This window comes from Tursiops truncatus, chromosome X (assembly GCF_011762595.2).
Source record: "Tursiops truncatus isolate mTurTru1 chromosome X, mTurTru1.mat.Y, whole genome shotgun sequence".
Lineage (NCBI taxonomy): Eukaryota > Metazoa > Chordata > Mammalia > Artiodactyla > Delphinidae > Tursiops > Tursiops truncatus.
Window position 1 is genome coordinate 83,391,164 of NC_047055.1, and position 16,942 is coordinate 83,408,105.

The 16,942-nt window shown below is 41.6% G+C and overlaps 1 protein-coding gene across 14 annotated transcripts in view; it reads left to right on the forward strand.

The window, feature by feature from the left end:
- HUWE1 (HECT, UBA and WWE domain containing E3 ubiquitin protein ligase 1) overlaps positions 1-16,942 on the forward strand; it is a 143,268-nt gene that overhangs the window by 102,469 nt on the left and 23,857 nt on the right. For 11 of the 14 annotated variants that reach the window (XM_073798947.1, XM_073798948.1, XM_073798957.1 and 8 more), the window contains 11 exons: positions 1,301-1,496; positions 2,917-3,084; positions 4,293-4,438; positions 4,852-4,918; positions 7,202-7,416; positions 10,690-10,901; positions 11,365-11,547; positions 13,910-14,082; positions 14,432-14,580; positions 15,344-15,419; positions 16,300-16,398. In XM_073798947.1, coding sequence (XP_073655048.1) covers positions 1,301-1,496; positions 2,917-3,084; positions 4,293-4,438; positions 4,852-4,918; positions 7,202-7,416; positions 10,690-10,901; positions 11,365-11,547; positions 13,910-14,082; positions 14,432-14,580; positions 15,344-15,419; positions 16,300-16,398 — 1,684 coding nt within the window. The remainder of the gene's footprint in view (positions 1-1,300; positions 1,497-2,916; positions 3,085-4,292; positions 4,439-4,851; positions 4,919-7,201; positions 7,417-10,689; positions 10,902-11,364; positions 11,548-13,909; positions 14,083-14,431; positions 14,581-15,343; positions 15,420-16,299; positions 16,399-16,942) is intronic. The other 3 variants (XM_073798956.1, XM_073798954.1, XM_073798950.1) reach the window with 2 other exon arrangements.

Genomic DNA, 16,942 nt, shown 5'->3' on the forward strand with positions numbered 1-16,942 from the left:
ACAGAGAAGAAACAACTATATACAGACAGGATTCTGACTTAAAAACAAACATACTTAAAATGTTTAAAGCTTATACAACTTTTTAAAATGCTATGAAAAAATATAGGTTCTTTTTGGATGACAGAAAACTTTGTAAGCTTAAAGGCAATTTTATTTGGGGGTGTGGGAAACAAAGGAAGATCAGTGGCAGGTTTAACGTATCAAGTAGCAAAATGTAAATGCTTGATAATGTCCATTGCAGGTACGGGTGTGAAGAACCAGGCATACTCTTACTTTTGGTAGGAGTGGAAATTGGTGCAACCACATTGGAGGGCAATTTGGTACTGTCAGTTTAAGATATCCTTTGACCTAGAAATTCTGTGGCTAAGAATTTATCTGATAACTAAAGTCAAGTATGCCAAGTACATATACAAGAATGTTCACTGTAGAATTACTTGTAATATCAAGACTAGAGATCTAATGTCCAGCAGAGGACTGAATAAACGATGGCACATAGTGGAATTACACTTTTCTGTATTTAAAAAATGGGAGTTATTTTACGATTGCAGCCTGGCAGGCAAGATGTAGAAGTTGTTAGGCTAAACGGAAGAGCATGACCAATTTGGTAAGAAAAGCATTGAGTCCAAAAGATTTTTGCCTTTATGAACATAATTCACAAAGCAATAGATCGTGGAAAATACAGTGGAACTATTTTCTTTATACTTTCCTATACTTTCCATGATTTAACAAGTCATTTTATGAGAACAAAAGCATGACAATGTCTAAGCCCTGTGGTATCAAAGCAAACAATCCATAAGTAGTTTGATATCTCCTGGCTGTCATTATCCAAGACTGATTATTGACTTTGAAACATAAAGAAAGCATTTAATTTTGTTCTTATATACTAAGTGGATGTCAGTATTACATATTTTTAGAGTTTGAACCATTCTGGTTTAAAATCGGGATGGCATTTGGGAAGGCTAGGAGCTAGCACTTAAATTTGGGAGCCATAATCTGGATGATCAATGATCTATATACGTTACCCATTTTATATAAAGGTCACGTATCATCTAGTCTAATAGTTGATAATTTTGGGGGTATGCTGAATGCTGTAACTTTTCTTGTAAGCCACATTTTTTGAATTGGGAAGGAATAGGACTTGAAAGACCAAGTGTATCTTTCTCCCAAAGATCAAAGGCTGTCATCCACTGTCTTGAGGCAGAACTTGGTTGGTATTTTAATCCTTGGTAGCTCTTCCTTGAATGCAGTTGTGTTTTAGAAAGTGGTCTTTAATCAGCAGTGTTCTCCCTTTCTTTACTAGGTTGTTCGCTCAGCAGCTACAAGTGGAGCTGGTAGCACTACCTCTGGTGTTGTATCTGGCAGCCTCGGCTCTCGGGAGATCAACTACATCCTTCGTGTCCTTGGGCCAGCCGCATGCCGCAATCCAGACATTTTCACAGAAGTGGCCAACTGCTGTATCCGCATTGCCCTTCCAGCCCCTCGAGGCTCAGGAACTGGTAAGTTTACCCTTCTCTTAGCCTTTGAGACATTGAGGTCTGTGGCTTAGTATAACTCCAAAAATTTTCTGTGAGAAAGCCTATAACTTGGAAAACCTCCTTAGGCAAGCATTGGGACATTGGCTGGTTGATCAAGTGGGTCAATTCAGGGGTAGTTCAGTAGCTTCTCTGGTCCTTGCCCTGTGGTAATTCCTGCCAGAGATTCCAAGGACTCATTCAGTCTAGTCCTTGCCTTCAAATAACTTAGCTTGATGTGACAACAGTGAATGTAAACAGTGAATGGTTTACAGATAGAGTGATAATTGAGGGACAAATGGACATGTGACTTATGTGATACAGTAGGAAGAATCACAGTGTATTCTTGCCAAAAATGTTTGACTTATAATTATGAGGAAACAATTAGATAAGTACAAATTGTGAGACATTCCATAAAAAAACTGACCTAGACTCTTCCAAAATATTAATGTCGTGAAAGGGAAAAATGCAAGGATCTCCTACATAAAAGGAGATGAGAGAAAACCACCAACCTTGATGGGATGCTGAATCTAGATAAAGGAGATTTGGAGAAGTTAGAACAGTTACTATATATTAGATAATATAATTGTATCTGTGTTAAATTTCTTGGGTATTATGGTATTCTGGCTATGTAGGAAAATATCCTTGATCTTAGATGCAGGTAGACATATTTAGGGGTGGACAAATGGTGATTCTAGATGAAAAGTATATGGATTTTTTTGTACTAACCTTTCAACTTTTCTGTGGGGTTGTGGGGCTTTGGGGTTTTTTCTGTTTGTTGGTTTGTTTGTTTTTTAAATTAAAAGTTGGGAAAGGGGGCTTCCCTGGTGGCGCAGTGGTTGAGAGTCCTCCTGCCGATGCAGGGGACACGGGTTCGTGCCCCGGTCCGGGAAGATCCCACATGCCGCGGAGTGGCTGGGCCCGTGAGCCATGGCCACTGAGCCTGCGTGTCAGGAGCCTGTGCTCTGCAATGGAAGAGGCCACAACAGTGAGAGGCCCGCGTACCGCAAAAAAAAAAAAAAAAAGTTGGGAAAGGGACTACTTATTTTGGCAGCCCCACCCTGGCTCTGTGCTGGGCATTTCTCATGTATGGTCTCCTTTAATCCTCAAATTTTCAAGAATGAGAAAATTGAGGTTTGTTGAAATAATTTGGCCATGATCCTGTAACAGAACTGGATTTCAAAACCAAGTGTCCCCAACTCCAAAGCCTATACTCTTTTTTTTTACTATTTGATATTGCTGTATGAAATCCTGTGGGATTTAGGGAAGGTAAAAGCCAGATTTTCTAGTAGACTACTTGAACATTGTTTGGAAGTGGCCCCCCCGCTTCTGAGTCTTTATCAGTAACCAAATGTAGGTACCCGTTCATTATTAACTAATTTTTCCCTGTCTCACTTTGGCTTAGCTTCAGATGATGAATTTGAGAATCTTAGAATTAAAGGCCCTAATGCTGTACAGCTGGTGAAGACAACCCCTTTGAAGCCCTCACCTCTGCCTGTCATTCCTGATACTATCAAGGAAGTGATCTATGACATGCTAAATGCCTTGGCTGCATACCATGCTCCAGAGGAAGGTATGTAACTAGCCCACCTGAGGAGGCTGGGCACTTTGTTTAGGTCACTTCAGCTAACTCATGGCTTAGTGAGTACTCAAGTATTTGCCCACTCTCTGGGAATCAAGATGAATAAGACACATAGTCACTTCTCTGAAGAAGTTAATAGTCATACAGTATGAATGATAAGGATAAGGAGATTGCCAGAATCTTTTGTATGAGAGTACATCCCATACAGAGGAAAGAATGAACAAAGATTAAAAAGGAGAGGGCTTCCCTGGTGGCGCAGTGGTTGAGAGTCCGCCTGCCGATGCAGGGGACACGGGTTCGTGCCCCGGTCCGGGAGGATCCCACGTGCCGCGGAGCGACTGGGCCCGTGGGCCATGGCCGCTGGGCCTGCGCGTCCGGAGCCTGTGCTCCGCAACGGGAGAGGCCACAACAGTGAGAGGCCTGCATACCGCAAAAAAAAAAAAAAAAAAAGGAGATAATAAGCAGGTTGAGCAGGTTGAAAATAAAATACCAAGAAGTCTCCAATGTTTTCACTCTCAGAAACAAAACATAGTTGTTGCCCAAAGATCTGGGAACAATATTAGAAGGTGTGGCTAGGCTTCCTGACCTCTGAGACCACCATCCCTATCTTTTGTCCTTAGTTAAGGTGCTGCTTTTAAGTATTGGGAAAGTCATGAATGAATTGCCTGGAACTCAAGTTCCATTCCAGTCAGATCCTTCTGGATTTTATTCAGGACATACTTATTTGATAGGTCCCACAGAATTGCTAAAAGTTGATGAATAGTGCATTTAACAAGTCAAGAAAATCTGAGTCTTTACTTTAGTGCTTTTCATCCATACATTACTCTAATCCTTATAGAGCTCCTTGCTTTACCCCACCTCCTAAACCCTCCTTCCCCCCAAAATAATAATAATAATAATTTAGCTATATATAGCAACCATTTATTGACCTCTCACTGTACTAGGCAAAATGTCAGGTATGTTCACTTAAGCTTAGTAGTGACAGCTAAGGACAGTGAGGAGAGTAAATTGCCTGTGGTCACAAAACTAGTTACAGAATGAGGCTTTCAACCATGCTCTCTCTACATTTCTCATTCTTAAATCAAAGCCTAGCAATATTACCTTGTAAACACTTGTAGCAACTTGGAGCAAAATTGACCAGGCTACCAGATGGTCATTAACATTGCACAGTCTAAAGAGTTTTGTTTTTATTTTTCTAGCAGACAAATCTGATCCTAAACCTGGGGGTATGACTCAAGAGGTTGGCCAGCTCCTGCAAGACATGGGTGATGATGTATACCAGCAGTACCGGTCACTTACCCGTCAGAGCAGTGACTTTGACACACAGCCAGGATTTTCCATTAATGTAAGTCAGCTCCAGCCTTCTATCTGCCTTCTCCCTTTTCAGTACCTACTACGGGATATAGGGTTATGCCAGGGATATTTCAAAGGTATTAATTTTGATGTATCTATAAATTATCTGTTGCCTCAAAATGAAGATCGGGTTGTCCCTGGGATTTTCTTTTTTCTCCTTGGATTAGAAATGTTTCTTTAATTCATTTTTCATTCTCATCTTCCCCCGTTCCCTTTCCCCTCAAGCTTCCAGTCGCTGTTTATAATGATGGCTTCCCACGGATTATAGTATACAGAAGGAAAAGGTGGTTAAAAGATAAAGAGAGTCTATAACATTTACAGCCAGTACCCTGAAAAGGAGTCCTGCCATTTGGGGACAACTCTCTTTGAAATTAATAATGGCTCAGGAGTTTTCTTCCTCCATAGAGTCAGGTCTTTGCTGCAGATGGTGCCTCCACTGAGACTTCCACATCTGGGACAGCCCAAGGAGAAGGTAATGGTTTGCTTTTCTCTTGTTCTTATTTCTTGAGAAGACAGCTTGAAGAAACGGAGTGTCCTGGGCAGACAATAGGGGAATACAGGCATAATTGTCACGTTTACTTGCGTAAGTGAACTTTCTCGGGGGTGAGCACAGCGTTCTGTAAACAAAAGGTCCATCCCAGTTATCTGAGACCAGATTAAGTCTTTATATTCTTCAGGAATTCAGGAATACATGCAGATCTCCTTAGAGCTAGCAGCTCAGGACTGTAGGCCCCATTGCCACCAGCTCTAGAAATTACAATGCTTTCTTTAGGGTCTTCAGAAGACTGCCCTTTGATTGCCCCAGTGAGAGCTGGTGCTATAGGCACAACAGTGATGTTAAAGAGTGTCCATTAATGACCCAGAGCCAAGTAAATCAAAGACCCTGGGCCCAAAAGCCAGCTTTCTATATCAACATTTCACGTGTGCCTACGTTTTCTTATTGGGATCTATTCCATTTCATAGTATATGGCATCCTGGCCCTGCACCCACTCCTCATTATATGCCAAAGTTAATGGAACTTGCCATTAAAAAGAATGAAATTTGCAGCAACATGGATGGGCTTCGAGGGCATTATGCTAAGTGAAATAAGTCAGACAGAGAAAGACAAATACTGTATGGTATCACTTATACATGGAATCTAAAAAAATAAACTAGTAGGACTTTGCTGGTGGCGCAGTGGTTAAGAATCCTCCTGCCAATGTGGGGGACATGGGTTCGATCCCTGGTCCAGGAAGATCCCACATGTCGCAGAGCAACTAAGCCCATGTACCACAACTACTGAGCTTGCACTCTAGAGCCCACGAGCCGCAACTGCTGAGCTTGCACATCACAACTACTAAAGCCTGCGCGCCGCAACTACTGAGCCTGCGTGCCTAGAGCCCGTGCTCCACAACAAGAGAAGCCACCGCAATGAGAAGCCTATGCACCACAACAAAGAGAAGACGCCACTCGCCGTAACTAGAGAAAACCCGCGTGCAGCAATGAAGACCCAACGCAGCGAAAAAATAAATAAATTTTTAAATATATGTGTGTATCTTTAAAAAACTAGTAAATATAACAAAAGAGGCAGACTCAACAGATACAGAGAACAAACTAGTGGTTACCAGTGGGGAGAAGGAATTGGGGAGGGATGGTATAGGGGGTAGAGGATTAAGAAGTACAAACTATTAGTTATAAAATAAGCTACAAGGATATATTGTACAACATGGGGAATATAGAATAAATAAAGTTAATGGAACTGTAACTTAACTAACCCAGTAGTGGTTGCTGTGGTAACATCCTTTAGTTCTACTCTTTAAACCTCTCCGTATATTTCTTTTGGTAGCGTCCATGCTAGCTTATAGAACTTTGGTGCCAGTGACACTATTCTGGCTACAAGATTTATATGGTGGATTCTTACTTTCTAGCAGTTTCAACAGAGCCCATTGGCTACTTGCCAAGAATTAGAGAAATGTCATGTGGAAGCAATTCTAATGAGACCTTTCAAGAGCTCCTCCTTGACAGGAAGGATCTTTGAAATCTAAGTTGAGATGTACTTAATGCCAGTTTAGTCCCTGGAGGATAACCTTAAAAGGCTAATAATTGGTAAAATATTGGTTAACTCATTTTGGTGGACTTACTGCTCATATGTAGTGTATAGTGTGGGTGATGGTAGTATCATTCAAGGGAAGCATCATTGCCCACTATGTGGCAGACTATAGTAGACACCAAAATGAATCAGACTCATTCCCTGCACTTAAAGAATTTGTCTAGTGAGGGTGACATGCAATGCTTTTAGTACAAGATAACTGCTGGAATGGAGGCGTGCTGGGATAAGATATAGTGGGCACGTGATAATGATAGCATGTCAGTATGCCTGGATGAAGCAGGAAAGCATTTATAGAGGAGATCATCTTTTGAGCTTAGCTAGATTAAGTAAATGTGTGCCACACAGACATGTGGGAAGAAGAGGTAAAAAGTGTATACAAGGCATGTTTGGAGAACTACCATTAGTACAGTATTTCTGGAACATAAAATGTATAAGAGGAGGGAAATGGCGGAAGATGTGCGAACAGTTGGGTAAAGCCTGTCTGTTGTAACTATATCCGTAGAGCACATCTGAGACCTGTGTCATATTAGCTATCTGTCTTTCCACTGCAGTAGGAGGAGGGCATTCAATTTGTACTAGTGGCCTGAAGTATCCTTTCCACCTAAGACTTGATTTTGCCAATATTCCAGTGTGGAATTGAACCAGTGTTTGGCTCTTTCTCAACAGCTTCAACTCCGGAGGAGTCTCGGGATGGGAAGAAAGATAAAGAAGGGGACCGGGCGTCTGAGGAAGGCAAGCAGAAAGGCAAGGGCAGCAAACCGTTAATGCCCACCTCCACTATTCTTCGGCTTCTGGCAGAGTTGGTGAGATCCTATGTTGGTATTGCTACCCTAATTGCCAACTACAGCTATACTGTGGGCCAGTCTGAGCTGATCAAAGAGGTAAGATTTCTAATTTCTGCTTAATATTTTATACTGTTAATCATTTGGATACCTGCTATGTGTTGGATGTTTTGCTAGGAGCCCGTGCATGCTAACCCAGTGATGAGAGAGGCAGAGGCCTCTTAAGACATTAAAGAGCTAGGCCTTTTTTTCCATGATGTGGAGCCATCAGGCTCATTTGCAGGGAGTGAGTTGATGTAGTTTGTTAATTTGTTTTGTAGAAAATCACTTGGTCTGCCTTATTAGAGACTGCAAAAGGCAAGGTTGGAGTCAGAGAGACCAGTCAGGACGCTGATATAGTAGTCTAGGTAATACAGGACCTTGATGAAGTTGGTGGGGGAAATGAATGAGTTGAAGAGATGTTTTAACAGTAGAAATGGACGAGATGGGATTTGGAGGATAAAGGTGAAATCAAGGACTCGAGAGATGTTTCTTGTTTTGTTTTTTTTATTCCTTTTGTTAGAGGAGGAAATGGTTTGAAGAGAAAATATAGAATTTGAGAGGTATCTGTGGATCACCTAGGTAAAGGTATCTAGGAGACAGGAGAATAAATGAAGTACACAGTATTGGAGCTTATCTTCCAGATGTACTCACACCTGTGCAAAGACACCTGATGTGGTAATAGTATTGGTAATAAATAGAATATAAGAAAAGCCTAAATGTTCATCAGTAGAGCATGGGAAAGAATGAAGTCATATTTTATATGTCCTGATACAGAATTATCTTCAGGTTGGATTTTTCAAGTGAAAGGACACTTTAAGAAACCATATCATGTTCCCATATATGTAAAAGGGGTACCCAAGGAGGTTTTTTTCATAAAGGAGACCTTGTTTTGGAGGTCACATAGTTATTTTATGGTTAGTAAGCAGTAAAGGGTGTGAGAATGGAACAGGGGCAATAATGTTGCAGACAAAGAATCTATGACAGCAGCTGCCATTTTTTAAGCTATTTTTATCTTAATGCAAGCTTTTAAAATGCATACAAAAATACACAACTCCTAAGTGATTCACCAGTTAATTTTTCTTGGATGACTACCACTAAATTCAACATTAGAAACTCCACAAAAACTAATCCCACTCACACCTTTGCACATCTCCCCTTCCCCTTTGAACTTCCATAAGGTCACCATTATCTTGTGTTCGTGAATTGGGTTTGTGCTTTATATAAGTGGAATCTTACAGTATGTTCTGTGTCTGGCTTCTTTTGCTTAACATGTTTGCAACTACATCTTTGTGTGTAGTTTTAGTTTATTTTCATTGCTGTATAGCATTCCATTGTGTGAATGTAACACAGTCTTATCCATTCTAGTGCTTATTGACAGTTGGCTAGTTTTCCTTTTGGAAGTATTAAAAGTAGTGCTGCTACACTCACTCTCATACAAATGTCTTGGTACATACATAAGTTCGTGTCTGTGTGTGTATTTATACACACACACTCAACACACGTTCATACGTGAGTTCATATATTTCTGTTGGGTGCTATGTGCCTAGGAGTGGAGTTGCTGGTCTGTTCAGCTTTAGCAACTGATAACAAATTTTCCAGAGCAGTTGTGTCAATTTATATTATCACCAGCACAGCATATGGGTGTTTGGATTATTTCACCTCCTTGCCAATACTTGGTATTCCTGTTTTTCATTTTAACCATTCTAGTAGGTTCATACTGGTATTGCATTGTGGTTAAAATTTCCCTGTCTTTATTGGCCATTTGTATATTCTTTTTTGTGAAGTGTCCAAGTCTTTTATTCTTATTTTCTACTGAGTTCTTTATATATTCTGGATATAAGCCCTTTATGGAATGTGTGTATTAAGTATACATTAGGCGTTTATTTCAAAGCTTATACTCATTTATGCCAGTTGTAGTTATAATAGCATACTTATGGAATAAGACACTTAATTGCAAATTTATTAAGTATCTGCTTTAATATGTGTCAAGTCACCCACTTACTGGTACTGGGTACTCATAGGTGCTTTATAGATACTATTGATAATCCTCACCTCAGCACTGCAAGGTTGTTGGTATTGCTCCCCTTAACAGAGAGAAGAGAAGGCTCAGAGAGGTCAGTAACTTGCCCAAGGCCACACTTCAGAGTAGCAAGACTAGGATTAGAGCCCAGGTCTCTGGTTTCAAATCCAGATTCCTTCCACTCAGTCATGGTTGCACGAATCCACTCAGTTGCCCAAATTGCAAGGCTTTTTTTTTTTTTCAGTTTTTACTGGTAATGTTACACTTTTTTTCAGAAAACTGTTTTAACTTTGTATTTTATTCACTACTGGGAAATTTTTATTTCTAATAGTTAACAGGGTCACCTTATCTTATTACCCAGAGCCTAGAATTCTTCAATGCATTTTTAAAAAATATTTATTTATTTATTTGGCTGCACCGGGTCTTTGTTGCAGCACACGGGCTCTTTTAGTTGCAGTATGTGGGCTCTTGGTTGCAGCATGCAGGATCTAGTTCCCTGACCAGGGCTCGAACCCAGGCCCCCTGCATTGGGAGCTCGGAGTCTTAACCACTTGACCAGCAGGGAGGTCCCTTCAATGCATTTTTTAAATTGAGGTAAAATGCACATAAAACTAAGTATCTTAAAGTATACAGTTGAGTGGCATTTTACATTCAGTGTCGTGCAACCATCATCTCTATCTAGTTCCAAAATCGCCACTGCATTTTGATCCAAAATCTACTTGAATGACAACAGAACTAAGTTTCTTTCTAAGATAAAGAATTATCAGGGCAGAAATCATTTTTAGAGGGGGAGGGAAAGTCTGACTTAATTTCCTTCCCTGTTATTGGGCCTTTTTTGATAAGTAACACTGCATTAACTATTTCTGCATATCCATATCTGTGACTGTGCTGTGTGTTTCTCATTCAACCCCTGCCAATTTTTAGCCCAGGGTCCTGGGCACATTGTAGGTTTCAGTAAATACTACAATTTAATTAGAAACTGGAGTAATTGTAGCACTGAATTAGGGATCAAGGTTTGAATCATCGCCATTGACTTAAGTTCTTTGGCAAGCCACATTTCTTTAGGCCTCAGATTAATGAAGATGTGTAAGCTTGTGAAAAATGAATGGAATTTGGAAGCATAAACTCAAGATTTGTTACTCACTTGGCTTGCACCTTTAAGTCTTGGTTTTTTCGTCTATAAAGTGGGCCTGATAATCATTGACTGGATGACTCCAAGGATCAGTTCTGTATGCGTGTACCTTGTTGATGTGCAAACAGTATGGCGTAATTGTGCTTGTGAGTAAATGTCACGATTAATGACTTTTCAGGACTGCAGTGTGCTAGCTTTTGTCCTGGACCACCTCCTCCCACATACCCAGAATGCAGAAGACAAGGATACACCTGCCCTGGCCCGCCTATTCCTCGCAAGCCTGGCTGCCGCAGGGAGTGGCACAGATGCCCAGGTGGCCCTTGTGAATGAAGTAAAAGCAGCCCTGGGAAGGGCACTGGCTATGGCTGAGAGTACAGAGAAACATGCCAGGTAAAATCCGTGCCTGACTTAGTGCTAATAACCAGTAGCATCCCCTAACTTCATTCTTGTCCCATGGATTCCTTGCATTTGAACAAGAGTTCTGGTCATCCTGGCACTGTACATTCTCTGGTTCTCTCAGATAGTTCTAGTGCTACCAAATACCCAAAGTACTAATGACACTTGGAGGAGGTGGGTAAACGGCTTAGAGAAAACAAAGGGATGTTTTCATTATATTTCTAGGGTCTTCAAGTAAGAAGTTGAGGGGGTTATTCAACTTTACTTTTTCAAATTATGTTTAAAGAAAATGAAGAATGCCTCCACCCAGGGAGTGAGTTCTTTCTTACTTGTTTAGATGTTACTTCCAGAAGGAAACACAGAAGAAACCAGGAGGGTTATCTGAGGCAAGTTAGTGAAGACGTGGCCTAAGAATGGGCTGTATTCACGTGATAGAGATGTCAAACTTCTCTCCTAGGCTTCAGGCAGTGATGTGTATCATCAGTACTATCATGGAGTCCTGCCCCTCCACCTCCAGTTTCTACAGCAGTGCAACAGCCAAGACTCAACACAATGGCATGAACAACATCATTCGACTCTTCCTGAAGAAGGGACTGGTTAATGACCTGGCCAGAGTGCCTCACAGCCTGGACCTGTCCAGGTAAAATTATTCCTGACCTCCAGCACCAGGCTTTTGCCCTCTTCTTAATCGTGCTTCATACTTGTCCATTTGCCTAGTATTTCATGTATCCTTGCCAGATAAGTAATTAGCAGCCAGTGTGATAGGAAGAGTTTGGATGTAGGCGGGAACCTGAGTTCTTAGTATTGTTGCTTTTAAGCAAGGCACTTTCCTTTCTTTGGGCCTTAATTCTCTCATTTGCCACAAACTCATGAGTTGGTCTGTATCAGTAGTTTTTTCCCAAGCTTCCCCCCTCTTAATGATTGTAAGAAGATTATTATGGACCTTGTATTACATCTGGTTATGTCCTCTGAGTCTCTGTTATTCTAATACAGGTCCTTAATTTTTTTAATCTTCATTTTATTGCTGTTGTTCATGAACGAATTTATTGAAGTGATCAGACCTGTAGAATGTTTTCCTAGATTTGGTCCACTTGGTTCCACGAAGTGTAGTTTAACTTGTTGCTTTTACTCCCTGTTTGCTGTAAGCTTAGAGGTAGAGGCTTAATGGAGCAATTTAAACATTATTTGGCTAGGATATATCATAGATGATGATGTACATTTCATATTGTATCATGGGGAAATGCATCTCTTTGAACTACCATTAATCATGATAAGATTGACCACTAGGGTAGAGTGATAATCATCATTGTACTGTTATATTTTCCTCCTTCTTACCAGAAAATAACAGTGTTATTACTTCAGCACTGTACAAATGTCTAGTTCCCTATCAACCATATACCTAATTAATGGTCTTAACACCAGTTGATAATCCTTGCCTGTGTCTTTTAATTTCTTAGAGGGTTATCGATGACAACTTTGTAATTTCTGTCATTCCTTCTACATTATTAGCTGCTATATTTCTGTGATTCCAGCTCCAGTTCAAGAGGGAAAGTTGGTTACCCTATAATACAGTTCCTACTAAAAAGCCAGGATAAAAACTTAATTTTTTCCCTTCAGTCACCAATTTTCAGAGTAAAGTCAAAAATGGATTAAACTCCACCTCAAATATGAGCTCTGGCTTTCTATTTTCTGTGTAGTATTATGGACTCATGAATTTTCCTTGATTTTTAAAATCTGATTGAATTACTTGGATCACTACAGTTATCCTTCTTTTCATGCTCATTCTTCATGTTCTTTTTCATTACACCTTTGGGCTTGTGGGACCTCTTCAAACTGACTTCTTTGTTCACTTGATAACAACCTCATCAGTTTTTTTAAATGTTTAAAAATTTTGAGCTCACAGTATAATGAGCACTGTATGTCTCACCTAGATTAACCAGTGGTTAGCATTCTGTCCTATTTGCCTTAGTTCCCCCCCCTCCTCTTTTCGTGAGGTAAATCATTTGAAATTTGTTATAAACGTGATGCTTAACCTCTGAATACTTCAGCATGTGTCTCCTAAGAACAAACATTCCATTACATAGCTAAAATACCGTCATCACCTCTAAGAAGCTTACCATTAATATAATAATACTCACTATGTACTTCATATTCATCTATCTCCAATTATTCCAAGAATGTCTTTCTATCCCGGAGGAGAGTGTGTTGATCCAGGATCCAGAGAGCATCATTCATTGTATTTGATTGCCACGTGTCTCTTATTTTTTTGACATTTGACTGTTTTGAAGAGTCCAGAAGGTCGAATGTCTTATAGAACATCCCATAGTCTGGATTTGTCTAATTGCTTCCTTATGGTTAGGTTCAGGGTAAACTTTTTTTGGCAAGAATGCTACATAGGTGATGTTTGCCTTTTTCAGTGCATCACATCAGTAGACGCATAATGCCACTTGGTCCCATTATTGGGTGATACTAAGTTTGATCACATAGTTAATGGTTAGAGTTCCACTTTGTATTAACAAATTATCCGTGAGGTGATGCTTTAAGTTCACGTGAAGATCACGTGAATATCCTATGCCCTGAAGATTTTTAACTCACTAGTTTTAGCATTCACTAGTGGTCTTTACCTAGATCACTTAACATTGCTGGTTGCAGTGATAGTTTTCTGATTCTCTCATTCCTGTTTATTAGCTGGCATTCTTATATAATGAAGACCTTTTTCTGCCTGCATTTGTTTCCCTGTGGCTGCAGATTATATTTAATGTGTTATAATCTATTACCATCATTATTCTTTTTGATGCTAAGGTTTGGCCTGTGGTAATGACCCCATTAATTCTTTAAAGCCTTCTTGCTTTTGAAGGCCTTCTGGCACAACAAGATATCTCAGGCTCACCTTGTACCTTCCATGTCCCATTCCTGGGATCAGTTGTTACTCTGATGAGCCTTGGTTCCTTTTAGTATGGATTTCTGTGCTCAGTTCATCTCTGTATCTTCCTTTATCTCAGTCCCAACATGGCCAACACAGTCAATGCTGCTCTGAAGCCTTTGGAAACACTTTCCCGGATTGTGAACCAGCCCAGTAGCCTTTTTGGCAGCAAGAGTGCTTCTAGCAAGAGCAAGTCTGAGCAGGATGCCCAAGGAGCTGCTCAAGACTCTAATAGCAACCAACAGGACCCAGGTAGGGAATCAGCCAATGGACTGGAGAGCTGGCCGGGTGGGTGTAGTTATTTTATGGGCATGGCATCACAACTGTTCTAGCTTGGTATTGTTTCCCTGGGAACTTGCTGGCCTTCCACAGATCTGTCATAGTGGCGTGGGAATCTGCCCCACAAAGAATTCCTTAAAATTGCAGCCTTATTTGGCTATCCTCACACGTAGCCTTGTCTTTTCCTTTGTCACCCATTCATGTATTCTCTGAGAACTTGTAAATTTGCCCAGGGAAGGGACCTTACTGTCTTACGCTTGTCTCATGGTGCCCTGCACATAGGCACCCTTTGATTATTTTGCTGGTTGGTTGATTGTTTCAGGCGAGCCTGGGGAAGCAGAAGTGCAGGAGGAGGATCATGATGTCACTCAGACAGAGGTGGCAGATGGGGATATCATGGATGGGGAGGCTGAAACCGACTCAGTGGTGATTGCTGGGCAGCCTGAGGTGCTCAGTTCACAAGAGATGCAGGTAGGGAGGCAGATCACCCAGCATACCCCTGTTGTGGTGCTGAACCAAACCCCCAAGTGGTGTGGGTGGGTGAGTACTTTAGATCCTTGCCTAAATTCATTTGTCTATTTTGCAGAGGAGCACAGATGATAATGCTTAGTAGATGCTCAGTAAATGTGTTTGAATTGTATTAAATGAGGGGTGGGTGCAGAGCCAGGATGCCATATACTATCTATAAAATGGAGTAGATCCCAACAAGAAAACATAGGCATGGGTGAAATGTTGATATAGAAAGCTGGCCTGAGCTCTTTGGGCCTAGGGTCTTTGATTTACTTGGTTCTGGTCATTAATGGACGCTCCTTAACATCACTGTTGTGCCTATAGCACCAGCTCTCACTGGGGCATTCAAATGGCAGTCTTCTACAGACCCTAAAGAAAGCATTGTAATTTCTGGAGCTGGTAGCAATGGTAAGAAATGGGGCCTACAGTCCTGAGCTGCTAGCTCTAAGGAGATCTGCGTGTATTCCTGAATTCCTGAAGAGTATAAAGACTTAATCTGGTCTCAGATACCTGGGATGGACCCATTTGAAGGGCAGTCTGAGTGTGGATTGGCAGCACGTGGTAGTTGCTGTGCTCTTAGCACCAAGTGTGTGGTGTTTCTGTAACATCCTCTGTCACATATTATCCTAGAAATATATGCCCCCTTGCTGGCTTTTTTTAGGGTTGAGCACCAGCACAATGATAGACTTGTGTGCATCCATATATATGTTCTATTTCTCTCCAGGTTGAGAATGAGCTGGAGGACCTGATAGATGAGTTGCTTGAGAGGGATGGCGGATCTGGGAACAGTACAATTATAGGTGAGAGCCCCAGAACTGAGTATAGCCTCTTCCTTTGCCTCAGTCTCTCTCGGGAGGACCCTTTTTCTCATCATCTGCTTGCTCAGCTCTGCCTAAGGGCTCATAGCCAGCCTAGATTGCTGCTTGTCTTGATGTTGACAGTCTTACAGATGAGAAATTCACAAGCCATCTACAGACCTGTGGCTGGTCTGAAGTGTTGCCTGTGTCGGGGAGGTGGAGGGGGTGGCCATCAGTATAGATAATACATCAGGCACATCATAGAGGCCTAGAGGAGGCTACAGGCACATCAAGAGTGTTTATTCATGGAGGCCTAGAGGAGGCTATGGAGGCTGTAGGGTGAGAAAGTACTTTCCTTTCAGTTCTTCAGTGAATCCAGGAGCTTTCTGCCTCTAAGTCTCAGTAGTGTAAAAAGAGTGATCATTCCCTAAGGATCTTTTACAACTTTTACAGCTGAGTTGTAAAAAAGTTGCTTTTTACAACTCAGGAAAAACAGCAAAGGTACTCTACTGTCACCTGGCTCCAAGGGTATGTTACTTGTTTTTATTTTATTGATGAAGAAAATCAAAGGATAAACAGAAGTAGACATGTATTCTTAAACTTGACAAGGCTTTTTCACACCCATTATCCTCTGTGGTTTCACAGTTAGTGGGATTGGCAGGGCAGATGTGATCATCCCATTTTACGTATGAGGAAACTGAGACTCAGACAGGTAAAGTGACTGGCCAAGCTCACCTAGCTAGTCAACAGCAGAGAACCCAGGTCTTCCTCATCCAGAAAAATAGTGGATATCTGCTGGGTGTACATAGCTACTTTAGGCCCACCCAATCTGGAAAGGGAAGTCCTCTGTTGTTCAGTGAAGGCTCTGCTCTGTAACCTTCAGTGAGCAGAAGTGGAGAGGATGAATCACAAGAGGACGTGCTGATGGATGAAGCTCCTTCCAACCTCAGCCAAGCTTCCACCTTGCAGGCCAACCGAGAAGGTGAGAGTGCCGAGGCCGGAAAGGCCTCCCTTCTTGCCCTGCACGTCTGACAGACACTATACTAGGGTTTTCCTGGAGGCAGCTGCCCACATGTGCAGAATAAGGAAGCATCTGTCTGCATGCGCTGACATACACCATCCACTTTATCCTCAGCCAGTTTTTCAAATAACATGTTAACTACTGCTTGCCCAAAAGTTTGTCACTTCTTACTTGGTTCGCTTTCTTCTCACCCACCTGCTATCATCGCTCCAGATTCCTTCTTACCAGCAGGATGCAGTCAGTAGCAAAGTAGGGCTGGAAAGGCAAGGGGGCACCAACAGACTTGGCCAAGTCCTAGACCATGGCTCCTCAAGCACCACCCTATAGCCAGCCTCCACATTCAGCCGCATGGCTCAGCATATTGATGCATTGGTTGGCACTCTCAGGAAATCGGGGCTGGCTCACTAAGTCTGTACATCACCCCAGATCTGGTTCTTCCTCTCCTAGAGTCAAATACCCCATCGCCTTCCCACTCAATCTGCTGGCCTGCACAGTAGCCTGTTTT